This window comes from Aegilops tauschii, chromosome 5 (assembly GCF_002575655.3).
Source record: "Aegilops tauschii subsp. strangulata cultivar AL8/78 chromosome 5, Aet v6.0, whole genome shotgun sequence".
Classification (NCBI taxonomy): Eukaryota; Viridiplantae; Streptophyta; class Magnoliopsida; order Poales; family Poaceae; genus Aegilops; species Aegilops tauschii.
The window spans coordinates 227,979,872-227,994,827 of record NC_053039.3 but is presented as its reverse complement, the minus strand read 5'-3'; the positions used below and the strand labels follow the sequence as shown (position 1 = coordinate 227,994,827).

At 42.6% G+C, this 14,956-nt stretch overlaps 1 protein-coding gene across 1 annotated transcript; it reads right to left on the bottom strand.

Moving 5' to 3' along the window:
* Positions 1-658: 658 nt before the first annotated feature.
* Positions 659-7,104, bottom strand: LOC109771171 (uncharacterized). Its single transcript, XM_020329876.3, has 8 exons — positions 6,714-7,104; positions 6,501-6,603; positions 6,301-6,408; positions 5,737-5,822; positions 5,228-5,466; positions 1,879-2,068; positions 1,422-1,605; positions 659-1,316 (listed from the first exon to the last, which is right to left on the bottom strand). The coding sequence occupies exons 1-8, from the start codon at positions 6,773-6,775 to the stop codon at positions 1,011-1,013; spliced, it is 1,278 nt and encodes a 425-aa protein (XP_020185465.1). The 5' UTR covers positions 6,776-7,104; the 3' UTR covers positions 659-1,010.
* Positions 7,105-14,956: the final 7,852 nt, after the last annotated feature.

Below are 14,956 nucleotides of genomic sequence, written 5' to 3'. Positions count from 1 at the left end.
GCGTGCCGCCGGATGTCCGGGCTTTTGGCCGGATTTCCGGGCTGGGGCTGGACGCCGGATGTCCGGGCCCTGTAGGTTTGGCCGTCTGGGCTGCTGCTGCGGTGGATGCTCCAGGGGCCGGATTTCCGGGGTCATGGCCGGATGTCCGGGGCCTGAAAGGTGAACTTGCCCGTTTCCGTTGGTTCTCTTCATCCGTGAACTTGACGGCTTGTCCGTCTTCACGTGCATCCTCGGGAGGCTCCTCTTGACACCTAATCATGCATAGCATATCGGACTTAGGTAGTAGCCATGTCTCGAGTGGATCATGTGTGATATCACTAAGGAAGGAAGTCACCTCGTTCTCGAGAGCTCTAGCTCTAGCTCGTGTCATAGGTCCTCTTGGCTTTTGATGAGACGATGGTAGGTCCATGGGGATGACCGTAGGATGCTCCGCATCAGTTAGAGATTTGGCTAGGGTTTGGGAATTGGAGAATATGATGGTGCGGGTTAATGTTTTGGGATTTACAAAGATAGGGGCATTTCAATGTAAATCTATTCTGAAAATTACTGAAGCGGGGGCTGTGTACAGGACGACATTGCGTGCCACGTGCCGCCACAGGAGAGATTACTAGTACAAAAATGAACCCGCATCAATCAACGGACAAGTGTCACTGCAAAGTTCAAGAGAACTGAACTGTATCCACTCATTACTTTGTCCACCCCAATACATGCTACACTGATTTAGTTTTAGAACACATTTCACACATCCTTTACTCAGCAGCCAGCTTTCGAAGATCCATCTTGACAAATGAACAGACAGTTAGGGGCAGAAAAGTACGTCCTGGATCCATACAGTATACACCAACAACTCCATGCAGCTAACCTTGTATCACTTTGGATGTGAAACAAAAAAGCTCGAAGAGCTAAAACTCAAGAGTAGCGACCAGATATAAGTAAGGGTATTATTTCCCATAAAAAAGAGTGCTGTACACAACACCTCCAAATATCTGCTATTGTGATTTTTTCAGTGCTCAGTCACTCGCACTCGCCATACCAATCAGCTTCAGCATGTTCCGATCCTCCTTGAATCTCTCAAGGACCGTCCCCTTGACAAGGTCCGGCTTTTCGTCATTTGATCCCTTCACTTGTATCCCCCAACATTCAATAACTTCTGGTCTGAACCTGCCCGTGTTGGAAAGGGGAGGATTGGTGAATGTGCTGGAGGTAAATGAGTGCCCTTGATCGAAGCCTGCAGAGAGGAAAAGCCCAAAGTGATGTGGCTTCCCTCCAAAGCCGATGCCATTTGGAATGTTCTCAGAGGTGAAGTTCACAGCACACTGTCAAAATAAGCTAATTGTGAAAAATCGCTCCTACACCACTTCAAACTTGGGATGATGAATGACAATACATTCAGTAAATAAAGGGAGACAAGATAGGCCTACCCATTGCAAACTTTTGTTTGCTCCTGTAGGGCGAAATATGGACGGTTCGGGATATAACTTGAAAAGGAATGTCTTCATGTCACCATAAAAATCACTGTGCCTTTCCCATGGTTGTGATGCATATGCACCATAAACGGAACCTTCTGTATCTTTAATAACCAAAACAGTCTGTGCATCTCCATTCCTATAAAATAAGGAACATGCCAAGAATTATGAACGCAGTGAAAAATCTACACATAAAAGTCGCCATCATGGAATAAGCCGTCAAGCATGTTCACAGAATCTATATAGAGAACATCAGCGCAAGATATATTTTAGGTTTTTATTTATTTTCTGCCCTTAGTTGTAACACACTACTCATTTCTGCCCCTAAGTCGAAAAATGCTCTTTTGCCCTTCTGGCCTAAGAATCGAGCCTTGAAAATGACCAGAACATCAAAATATTCAATAGTACTCACGTTACATTGCCTAAGAAAGTGTTGAAGCTTTGTCCATGAAGAGAACTGTGATATAGAAGCTTCCACTCTTGCACATCATGTTGAGAGAAGCCACCTCCTATATGCCAAGCATACTCTTTATTTAAGAGTAGCAACTCGGAGGAGATGTTTTCTGGATAGTGAAGTAGAGGTACCTGGAAGCCGGCTCTGCCTACAAAATAGAACAACTCAACATAAGCATAAAAAATATAACATAAACATCCAGGTTAGGATTGGCTTTCATATTTCTACAATCAGATTTGAGAACAGAGGATACATGTTTTTATTAACTTCTGGTGGGGTATTGAAGACGGAAAGAAAAAATTGCATTGGAGATCATGGGACTGGTTATCATCACCAAAGTATGTGGGTGGAATGGGCTTTCGGGACATCTCCTCCGAGTTGCTACTCTTAAAGACCGAGCCTAAGTCATTATGTGCACAAGTTCTTAAAGGCCTATATTATCCAAATGGGGACTTCTGGACAGCAAAATGCCCAAGATCATCTTCATATGTTTGGCGCAGCATTATGCATGGCAAAAAACTTCTCCAGAGAGGACTACTGTGGAGAGTAGGTGATGGTAAGCACATCGACATTCTCAAGGATCATTGGATCCCGGGTATTATAACTGCCATTTTAACAACCTACTCGCCTGGTCTAGAGGATAGAAGAGTCATTATTTGATGTTGGAGAATGAGCACATGTGGAATGTAAATCTGATTAGGAACTTTTTCCCGGAAGAAATAGCAGAGAAAATTTTAAGCATTCCTATTAGCACAGTTGGTTGTAATGACTTCGCATCTTGGCCTTACTCCAAAAGTGGTGCTTATACTGTTAGATCAGCATATAACTTAATGAAATCTCACCAGTTTTGGATTAACCGAAGCCGTCCTGGTACAGGTTCATCTTCAAAACAAGATCATATGGAGAAGGTTTGGAAGAAACTCTGGACTATTCAGTGCCCAAACAAGATGAAGATTGTGCTATGGAGAATAGCACACAACTGCCTACCTACAGGATCCCAGCTACAGGTGCGTTCAATACCCACAAGGTATGATTGTTGTTTCTGCGGCCGAGAGGAAAACATTGAGCATTGTTTTCTACAGTGCCAGTATGTAAAAGAAATCTGGAGGGAATTAAAAAGCAATTATGGAATTTGTCTAAATGTTAAAAAAATTATTCATATTAGGCAATGGTTGCTGGACTGGATAGCTAAAGCGCCGTCCTTCCATTCTACGATTTTGGCGGTGGCCATGTGGCATATATGGGAGAACAGGAACAACCATCGTAACGGTGAGACACTGCTTAATCCTCTTCGTGTGGTGGGGAAAATCAAGGCCTATATTGAATTCATGAACTTATGTAATGACAACCCACCAAACTCCTACAGGCGTGAGACTTCTACATCAACTCAAAAATGGTCTCCGCCGCCGGAGGGCTGGTTGATGATCAACGTCGATGCTGCCATCTTCTCCCACTCGGGACGAGCTGGCTATGGAGTTGTAGTTCGAGATCATCTAGGAGCACCTGTGGCAGCATACCGAGGCTGTTTTGATCACACCCAAAGTCCTGAAGTGGCAGAAGCTCTTGCTGTTCGTCAGGCCTTAGTCCTTGCTAAAAATGCTGGATTTCAGAAGATTCAGGTAGCCTCTGATTGCTTGACGCTAATCAACAAGCTGCAAGGTACAGGCCTAGACAGATCCTCTATTGGTGCCATTGTCCAGGATATTAAATCTGCTGCTACTAAGTTTTTAGCTTGTGATTTTAATCATGTAAAACGTTGCTGTAATGAGGCAGCACATGTCCTTGCAAAATCTGCAGAATATAATGCTGAATCTAGCTGGTTTAATGTGTATCCTGATAAGATCAGGACCATTATATGTAATGAACAAGTCATGTATGAATGAAAGTGTGCTGCCCATTTTCAAAAAAAATTTTTTTACTAAAAACATGCTAGAGTAACAAACATGTACTCCCTCCGTTCCTAAATATTTGTCTTTCTAGAGATTTCAATAAGTGACTACATATGGAGCAAAACGAATGAATCTACACTCTAAAATATGTCTATATACATCCGTATGTGGTAGTCCATTTGAAATCTCTAGAAAGACAAATATTTAGGAACGGAGGGAGTAGGTAAGAAAATGACACACAAGAGTGTGGACATGTGGTAGATCACTAATGGGGTGGGATAACAATGATGTTTCTAGGCTCGCTTGGAATAAATGAACACGAATACACAGACATATGGTCTCATAAATTTCAAAAAGAGAGGCTTTCTTGTACAGGCTGACAGGTCAATCTTTAAGTAAAGCCATAGACGCTTCCTATACCAAGGTCATCTGCAGCCATTGATCATCTTATTCCAGCAGAGTAGCCAACACCATGTGCCTTGTTGGCAACACTCACAGACCCGAGCAAGAAAAAGTTAGCAACTGCCTAGTACAAGGCCGCTGTCTGATATGCTGGTTACCATGTTAACAATGTGTTGCAGTCTGCTTTCAGGTTCACTCAGTTGCACGCTTTTGCTATCCCATTCAAACGGACATGTGGAATCACCTATGTATAGCACGTTTACTTAATTGGATCATTGATTGTTGAAGTGATTTCTTTAAATTGTGTTAGTAAAGACATATTGACATACTTTGCCTCTTGGCAACAGCATCATGTCTTCAATCTTCACCAACAGAAGTTTCAGATTCAGACTTACCCTAAAACAGGAAACAGTAGCAATATAAGCCTAGTGTACGTTTGCTCAAGTATGATCAGCACCAAAGTATATTTGAGAAAGATAGAGAGCTGAGATTTGTTGCTAGAAGTCTAGAACTGACAACAGTAGTACCTCAAGATTATTTACTTTTTATGGTCTTAAAACTCTGGTGAATGGTGATTTCACTATTTCAGACTAGTAGTACCTCAACAGCAGTAAATATTTGTCAACTAAGTGTCTTGCTTTTTTCATATACATAAGAGATACTCCCTCTAAAGAAATATAAGAACGTTTAGATCACTACTTTAGTGATCTAAACACTCTTATATTTCTTTACGGAGGGAGTACTTTGGTGCTCCAGAGCAGTGCGAGTGCAAAACAGCACAAACTTCACTTGCCTGTTGAGCGTGTCAGTAAAAGGCGAATTAGAGAGCCAGGAGGAACAGTTTAAAGAAAACGCCAGTTGTACTGCTCATATGTATATGGACTCAAGCAAGATCATATTTGACTATTAAAAGCATAATTATTCTAATGCACTAAATAGGAGCACACTTCTGTCATGATGCAGCTACAAGGAATACACATCTTTTTTTGGAAAATCTGCAGAATGGCAACACATACCTGAGTCAGGAGGCATTAACAAACTTCCAAGGAATTTCCTCAGTGATGGCATGACAATACACCAGTTTCTAAAGTCTGATAATGACATAGACTTCTCAGAGACCCCTTCAGCATCCTTTGAAAATACCGCAGAGTTGAGAAATGCTTCAAATGTACTCTTGTTTGAACCTTCCTTGGCTTCCTTATTATCTGCAAATATGGTTTCATGAATGGACGCCAATACAGCTTCCAGATCAGACCTGACAATGCATGAAAGAGAAAGCGTAGGAGTAAGTGGTTTGTCAAGTAAAACCTACAGTCCTGAATACAAATATCCAAGGACAAATACTCTGAAAAACCTACAGTCCTGAATACAGATATCTAATGACAGATACTGTGAAAAATATTTGGAAGTGGCAGCTTTTTTTACAAACATAAACAAAATCATCATCTAAGGAGTTAGATATTGGCAACTGACATACCGACATATCAGAAGAAGACTCAATTCTACCAGCACATTCAAGAAATACCTTGTTAAGATACTATCTCCCATCACATCGCACAGTTGAAAAATGAACTCATCGGCTTCATCTTTAGTTCCCCTTTCATATGTTGCCTACATGTTACAAAGAGATGGATATCAAACAATGGAACATAAAGGAAAAAAACCTAGAGGCATATGGCATTCCCTAGCATTGGAAGGAATACTAAAGGATGAATTAGCATAGCAACTGAAGAACAATAAAACTGTTATCGGAAGTTTTTTTTCTTTCTGAAGACTTAAGGTTTATGCGATTGAAGTAGTGTGCATATGTATCCAACCAAGCTAATCGTGCAATAAAAAGAACCAATAGTGATCAGTTTCGATAAAACACCAACGACAACGACAAGATAGCTACTTAAAATCAGTCTAAAATCAAGCAGAGCATCCAGTATCATACTATGACATAGAAAGTAGAAACGTGTTTCTCCCTTTTCTTTTAACTTGTATTGCAGTACAAATGCAGCACTATACTAACAAATTTATCCAATCCACCACGACTTCCAAAAGGGAACTAACGAACTGAAGCAAGCGGTAATACAAGGGTACCAACTTTGGAGACGATCAAACCCTCGAAGGTGACTCCATCTTCCACGCTGCTCTCCTTCGCCACCAACTGGAATAGCCTATCGCCGAGCGCCCCACGTACCCCGAAATAATCCTGCATAAGATAGACCACTTCCCATCAGAAAACGGATTCCGGATCCACCCGAATCCAATCCCAGTTGCAAACTTTTACGGCTGCGAGCTCACAAGGAAAACGGGGCGGGATATGGCGCGCCCCCGGGTCCCCGACTGCGCAGCGAGCGAGGAGAAGTGCGCGCGCAGGTCGTCCAGCGCCTGCTTCGAGAAGGCCCTACGGAAAGTGGAGACGGAGCGATGAGATCACCACATGATGCTCGCAAATTGCTGCGGGGGTGAAGCAGCAGCTGCCGTGGCGGTCCCGGCGGTTCGAAGCTGTGGTACCTGGAGGCCATGACGAAGCTGGCAGAGGAGGCGGACGAGGGAGACGCCTGTGAGTTACCCATCGCCGCCGCCGGTGGGGGCGGCGCACGGTGCGGTGGCGCCGGGAAAGTCGGTGGCGAGCAGCGAACACCACAACCAGCTGCCAATTTTCCTTTTCCTTTGGAACGACAACTGCACGGCCCATCGCGCCACCAAGGGACGCTTTGTGCAGCGGCATTTCTTTTCCTTCCTAAATACTACTATATACTTATAAAGGTTAATAACTAATTCCTCAATGACCTGTTTGGTTACTTGCAACGATCTCAATCAGTCCAGCTGGATGCGATTTTCGAAGGTTTGACTTTGGAGGCACGTTTGATTGTGTGCAAATATTGTTGGGTCTGCATGACACGTTTTTTGAAGCACCTTCCGGTCTAGCTTTGGAGGCACGCTCGAATCAGCCGTTTTTTCAGAGTCAGGCCCGGCGATGCGAGGGATCAGATATGGGTGGTGCCGGTTTTCCCTAAAAATACATGGGTGGAGGAGGTTGCACGTGCGGGGAGACCCCGTGTTGGTTCCCGAAGTGGCGCCTTAACTCCTCTTACCCCTTTTTCACCTCTCTCTCTCTCTCTCTCTCACACACACACCCACACACACACACACACACCTGCGGCGACCACAAGATCTGCACGGCAAGCACCGTTGGTCATACATCGGAGGCAAGCTCTGGAAGGTGATCACCAACGGCGAGCACCAACTTCAACCCCCCCCCCCCCCTATGCATCAATGACGGTAATGCCCTATGTCCTCTCTGTAGCCTCAATTTCCCGCGGCCGCGTTCGATTTATCATTGTTTGTACATTACACGCATTCGATTCAAGGTTAGACTTTGACTTTGGGACCCATTGAATCGATTCCGATAAGGGATTCGAGGGTTTTCACACATACAGGGTACGAATTTCACTAGCACAGGGTGAACATACGTTACATCGGGACCCTCGCCACAACCTCCACCGCCTGGTGCTCCTCCTCCTCACCGAAGTGGAGTGCGGTGGTCAAACAATGCATATGTGTAGTAGTCTTTGATCGTGTTCATACGTGCAGTACATTTTGATTCGAGCACTAGTTCATATGTGTATGTCCAATGCAGATTGAGAATCTCGTCATGGAAGACAATAACAAGGAGGGCAAGGAGGTTGCCTCGGACAAGAAGGGCAAAGCGGTGGTGGAGATTGGCAATGCCTCGAAGAGGGTTAAGAAATATGACCATTACCATGAGAGTGTCGACCCAACATACTTCTTCAAGATCATCTTTAGACCTAAAGTGGAGTATCTGCAGATGCCCCTCCCTTCAGCAAGCACTTCGTCCCCGTCCCAATGGAGTCCAGGTTGACGACGAACAATGGTTGCACTTGGAAGGCCACAGTCCGGATGATCACTGGCAGGCTCACCCTTGATAATGGTTGGGCCGACTTATGTGTAGCTCACAAGATCATGATCGGGTGCCTTCTCAGCTCCAAGTTGGTGAGTCTGTGCACTTGAAGGTGATCATTTTCACCAACGACGGTGTTGAGGTGGTGCCAAGCGTGAGCCACACCACAAAGCATTTGCCATGGATGCTGTGGGTGCTTACGATGTTATCTCTACTATCTTATCTCGGCTTTGTAAGTCCTATTTGAAGACTTTGTGGTACTGTTATGTTAGTACTCTTATGAACCTACCTGTTAGTACTGCTATGACAAAGTATGGTTATGGTCTATTCTGTGCTAACAATTTATGTTGTGACTATTATGCTATTGTGTTTTGTGTGTGCTGGTAACCCCACCACTCCTAGAAGAGGTTACCACAACATTTGTGTCATGTGTAACCAAACAACAACACCTTGCATATGGATGGAGCATGCAGGCAACCAAATATCGGTGCGTATGTTGCTGCTCAGCCAGCCTGGAGGGGATGCAGGCAAATAAACTATGTGCAAAACATGGTTTTTGACCTACATTCACTCAGTCTGGCTGAGTCGGGCCATAGATGCAAAGTGCCAAAAATAGGTGCAGGTAACCAAACAGGCCCAAAAGATCACATTTTCCTACGCAAACAGTCAACTCTTGGTTTAGAATTCCTATTAGGTTCACTAACAACAACAGGTGCAATTTCATCAAACATAGTGGAGTTGCTACGTAGGGTACTATGATATCCTCGGATGAAGTTACCATGATGAAACGTCAAGCAGTTGTAGTAGTTAATAAGTCAATGTGGAATGTTATGGCATGTGATTTTGTTTTAGAGGAACTAAATGACTCGTTGCGTCTATGACGTAAAATCCAAATGTAATCAAGAAAATAGACGAACAATTTCAAAGATGCAGATGCAAAAACATAAATGCAGCTTAGGAATGTGGATAACTATATGAAGTTGTACCTGAAAGGCACTACTATCACTAATTGGGGATTGGATCTTCCCTTTCTTCTCATTTTCTCCGTGTCACTCATTTCTACTCACATGACGACTGGTCGGCCTCCTTTGGCTCCACCCGTCCATTGGACGTTGGTGGGGCTACCCGTATGGTGAGGAATGTCGGTTTCGAGAAAGCTACTGCAGTCACTAGCGGGGGACCTTCCATCCATTCTTTCTTTCTCTGTGCGGGCTCTTCCATTTGCTTTGGCGACTGGATCCATTTTCCTCGGCAATGGGATCTATGTATGCCATGATTTGTACAAGACCAGATGTGTCCTATGCGCCAAGTTTAGTAGCGGGTATCAGAATGATCCATGAAAGGGTTGTTGGGCAACCATTAAAAATATCTTAAAGTACCTTAACAGGACCAAGGAAATGTTCGTAGTGTATGGAGGTGATGAAGAGCTCATTGTAAGGGGTTACATTTATGCAAGCTTCATGACTGATCCAGATGACTTCAATCCTAATCAGGCTATGTTTCCACACTCAATGATGGCGCACTGAGTTGTAAAAGTTTCAAGCAAAACACTGTGGAGGAACCTAGTGATACGTCTCCAACGTATCTATATTTTTGATTGTTCCATGCTATTATATTATCTATTTTGGATGTTTTATATGCATTAATATGCTATTTTATATTATTTTTGGGACTAACCTATTAACCTAGAGCCCACTGCTAGTTTCTGTTGTTTTTGAGCTTCGCAGAAAAGGAATACCAAACAGAGTCCAAACGGAATAAAACTTCACGATGATTTTTCTTGGACCAGAAGACACCCATGAGACTTGGAGTTCAAGTCAGAAGAGCCACGAGGCGGTGGCCAGGGTGGAGGCACGCCCCTACCTTGTGGGCCCCTTGTGACCCCCTGACCTAGTTCTTCCTCCTGTATATTCACATATATTCCCAAACCACCAGAAGCATCCACGAAAACACTTTTCCACTGCCGCAACCTTCTGTTCCCGTGAGATCCCATCTTGGGGTCTTTTCCGGCGTCCTGCCGTAGGGGGATTCGATCACGGAGGACATCTACATCAACTCTATTGCCCTTCCGATGAAGCGTGAGTAGTTTACCTCAGACCTACGGGTCCATAGCTAGTAGCTAGTGTTGGGAAACGTAGCATGCAATTTCAAAAAAATTCTACGCTCACGCAAGATCTATCTAGGAGATGCGTAGCAACGAGGGGGGGAGAGTGTGTCTACGTACCCTCGTAGACCGTGAGTGGAAGCGTTTGACAACGCGTTGATGTAGTCGAACTTCTTCTAGCTCCGACCGATCAAGTACCGAACGCACGACACCTCCGAGTTCTGCACACGTTCAGCTCGGTGACGTCCCTCGCCTTCTTGATCCAGCAAGACGTCGAGGTAGTAGATGAGTTTCTTCAGCACGACAATATGGTGATGGTGATGGTGAAGTGATCCTCGCAGGGCTTCGCCTAAACACTACGAAGATATGACCGAGGGTGTAAACGGTGGAGGCGGGCGCCGCACACGGCTAGGCAATTGTCTGGTGTGTGCTAGGGGCGCCCTCCCCCACATATATATAGGTGGGAGGGAGAGAGGAGCAGCCATGAGAGGCGCCCAAGTAGGAGGAATCCTACTTGGAGTCCCTCCCAAACCGCGCGCCCCCCTGCCATATATAACCGAGGGGGGAGGGAAGGAAGTAGGAGTCCTAATCCACACTTTCCTTGCCCTCCCCTCTTTCCTTCTCCTCCTCATAGGGCTGGCCCCTATAGGGGCGCACCAGGGCTGATGTGTTCCCTCACTTGGCCCATAAGGCCCATATCTTTGCCAGGGGTGCCCGAAACTCCTTTCCTGTGACCCGATAAGTACCCGGTACCCTCCGGAACACTTCGGTGTCCGAATACCATCGTCCTATATATCAATCTTTACCTCTCGACCATTTCGAGACTCCTCGTCATGTCCGTGATCTCATCCGGGACTCCGAACAACATTTAGTAACCAAATCACATAACTCATATAATACTATATCGTCAACGAACGTTAAGCGTGCGGACCCTATGGGTTCGAGAACTATGTAGACATGACCGAGACACCTCTCCGGTCAATAACCAATAGCAGAACCTGGATGCCCATATTGGCTCATACATATTCTACGAAGATCTTTATCGGTCGAACCATTATGACAACATACGTAATTCCCTTTGTCCATCGATATGTTACTTGCCCAAGATTCGATCGTCGGTATCTACGTACCTAGTTCAATCTCGTTACCGACAAGTCTCTTTACTCGTTCCGTAATATATCATCCTGTAACTAACTCATTAGTCACTTTGCTTGCAAGGCTTCTTATGATGTGCATCACCGAGAGGGCCCAGAGATACCTCTCCGATACTCGGAGTGACAAATCCTAATCTCGATCTATGCCAACCCAACAAACATCTTTGGAGATACCTGTAGAGCATCTTTATAATCACCCAGTTACGTTGTGACGTTTGATAGCACACAAGGCATTCCTCCGGTATCCAGGAGTTGCATAATCTCATAGTCGAAGGAATATGTATTTGACATGAAGAAAGCAATAGCAATAAAACTGAACGATCAATATGCTAAGCTAACGGATGGGTCTTGTCCATCACATCATTCTTGTAATGATGTGATCCTGTTATCAAATGACAACACATGTCTATGGTTAGGAAACCTTAACCATCTTTGATCAACGAGCTAGTCTAGTAGAGGCATACTAGGGACACGGTATTTGTTTATGTATTCACACATGTATTTAAGTTTCCAATCAATACAATTCTAGCATGAATAATAAACCTTTACCATGAAAAGGGAAATATAAAATAACAACTTTATTTTTGCCTCTAGGGCATATTTCCTTCAGCTAGATGGCTTCTTCTCTCTCTTTGATTCTCAATACCATGTTCTCCTCGATGTTCTTGGAGATCTATCTGATGTAATCTTCTTTTGCGGTGTGTTTGTCGAGATCCGATGAATTGTGGATTTATGATCATCTTATCTATGAATATTTTTTGAATCTTCTCTGAATTCTTATATGCATGATTTGGTATCTTTGTATTTCTCTTCGAATTATCGGTTTAGTTTGCCCAACTAGATTGGTTTTCCTTGCAATGGGAGAGGTGCTTAGCTTTGGGTTCAATCTTGCATGATTTCACCCAGTGACAAAGTAGGGGTAGCGAGACACGTATTGAATTGTTGCCATCGAGCATAAAAAGATGGAATTTATATCCTATTGTATGAGCTTATTCCTCTATATCATGTCATCTTACTTAAGGCGTTACTCTGTTCTTTATGAACTTAATACTCTAGATGCATGCTGGATAGCGGTCGATGTGTGGAGTAATAGTAGTAGATGCAGGCAGGAGTCGGTCTACTTGACACGGACGTGATGCCTATATTACATAATCATTGCCTTGGATATCGTCATAACTTTGCGCTTTTCTATCAATTGCTCGAGAGTAGTTTGTTCACCCACCGTATTATTTGCCTTCATGAGAGAAGCCTCTAGTGAAACCTATGGCCCCCGGGTCTATTTTCCATCATATTAGTTTCCGATCTACTATTTTGCAATCTTTTATTTTCAGATCTATAAACCAAAAAACCCAAAAATATTTACTTTATCTTTTGTTTAGTTTTATCTATCTCTATCCGATCTCACTTTTGCAAGTGACCATGAAGGGATTGAGAACCCCTTTATTGCGTTGGGTGCAAGTGTTTGATTGTTTGTGCAGGTGTCGGTGATCTGCGCGTTCTTCTCCTACTGGATTGATACCTTGGTTTTTACTGAGGGAAATACTTATCTCTACTTTGCTGCATCACCCTTTCCTCTTCAAGGGAAAAACCAACGCAAGCTGAAGAAGTAGCAGGAAGAATTTCTGGCGCTGTTGCCGGGGAGATCTACGCCAAGTCAAGATCTACATCAAGCCTACCAAGTACCCATCATAAACTATCATCTCTTGCATTACATTATTTGCCATTTGCCTCTCGTTTTCCTCTCCCCACTTCTAAAACGTTTTCAGAAAAATACAAAAAATATTTGCCTTTTTATTCGCCTTCTCTTTCGTCCTTATTTTTGTTTGCCCTTATGTCTTACTTGGTTGGTTTGCTTGTTTGCTTGGTATAATTGTGTGTTTATTGAAAATCAGAAACAAATTTCATGGATCCACTTGAAGTTTTCTACTGGGTTCATCTTTGATCCACATGTGCTCGTGCTGAAACCCCTACTAGTTTAGTTGAGGGAAAATCTTTAGATGAGTATGCTCATTTTGTGGGTCACTGTTTGTCTGAAAAGGGAGACTCCTATGGAATCAAATAAATTGTTTGTTATGTTATGCTTGGAATCTTTGTGAACTTTGTGATTTTACTTGTTGTTCTAAGAACCCTAAAAAACACCTTCCCTACCTATGTGAGTTTAATGATAATGAAATCTTATCTTCTTAAGAAAAGGGTGTTTATAGTTACTATGATATCGAACAAATTGAAGAATCTGTTGCTATTAAGGGTGCTTATGAAGTTGCTTCTTTGATTGAAAAGTATGATATTACTCCCTACAAATCTGAAAATTTTGACATACTTAAATATTGCTATGAAAACTATGCTCATAATGCCTATATCAAAGAATTTATTGAGAGAATGACCGTTGCTTTGGAAGAAAATAATGATATGCATGAATCTATAGATAGCTATGATTCCGACGATTTGATTGAAATATCCCTTGAACATGATGCTTGCTATTCTTGTGGCCATGATGCCAATATTTATGGAGATGAATTTGCTATAGTTCCTTATGTTAAACATGAGATTATTGCTACTGCACCCATACTTGATAGTTCCTTGAATCAGAAGCATGATTGCAATGATGTTATTATAAATTCTATTAATGTCAATTGTGCTAATGATATGCAAAACCTCAAGCTTAGGGATGCTAGTTTGCTATGTCCTCTACTTATTGCAATGATCATGATTGGGGTGATAATGCTTCTTATGATCTTGAAAAAAAAATTAAGCCTCATGATGAATATGTTTACTATAATATTGAAAGTGGGTTTGGAGAGGTCATGACTTTATTTGATGATAATCCCACTATTTTGGAAGAGTGTTAACTTTGCATGCGTGTGGATCCTGTTGAGAAAATTTTATGTGATAGCTATATTGTTGAATTTTATTATGATCCTACATGTAATTATTATGAGAGAGGAAAATATGTTGTAGAATTTTTCATGTTACTAAATTACCTCTCGTTACGTTGAGATTGCTATTGTTTCTTTCTTCTTCCTTGCATATGCTAGTTTTTGCTTGTCTTCATAATTTATTTGCTTATATAATGCCTATGCATAGGAAGTATGTTAGACTTAAACTTGTTTTTCACATGCTACATGATGCTCTCTTCGTTTCAATTGCTATCTTTCATGTGAGCATCATCGAAATTATCAATGCCTAGCTAAAAGGCTTTAAAGAAAAGCGCTTGTTGGGAGACAACCCAAAATTTTTCTTTCCTGTTTTCGAATAAATAATTCATCTAGCCTCTGGTTAGATGTGTTTTTGTGTTTTAATTAGTGTTTATGCCAAGTAAGACCTTTGGGATGGCTTACGGTGATAGTTGATTTGATCTTGTTGAAAAACAAAAACTTTTGCGCCCAGTCCCAGAATTTTTGAAAATCACAGAAGCGTGATAAAATTCTGATTTTTGTACACAATATTAATATACAAATTTCCTCTGTTGTCCTAATTTTTCAGAATTTTTGGAGTTACGGAAGTATTCGAAATATCCATATTACTACAGACTGTTCTGTTTTTGACATATTCTGTTTTCTATGTGTTGTTTGCT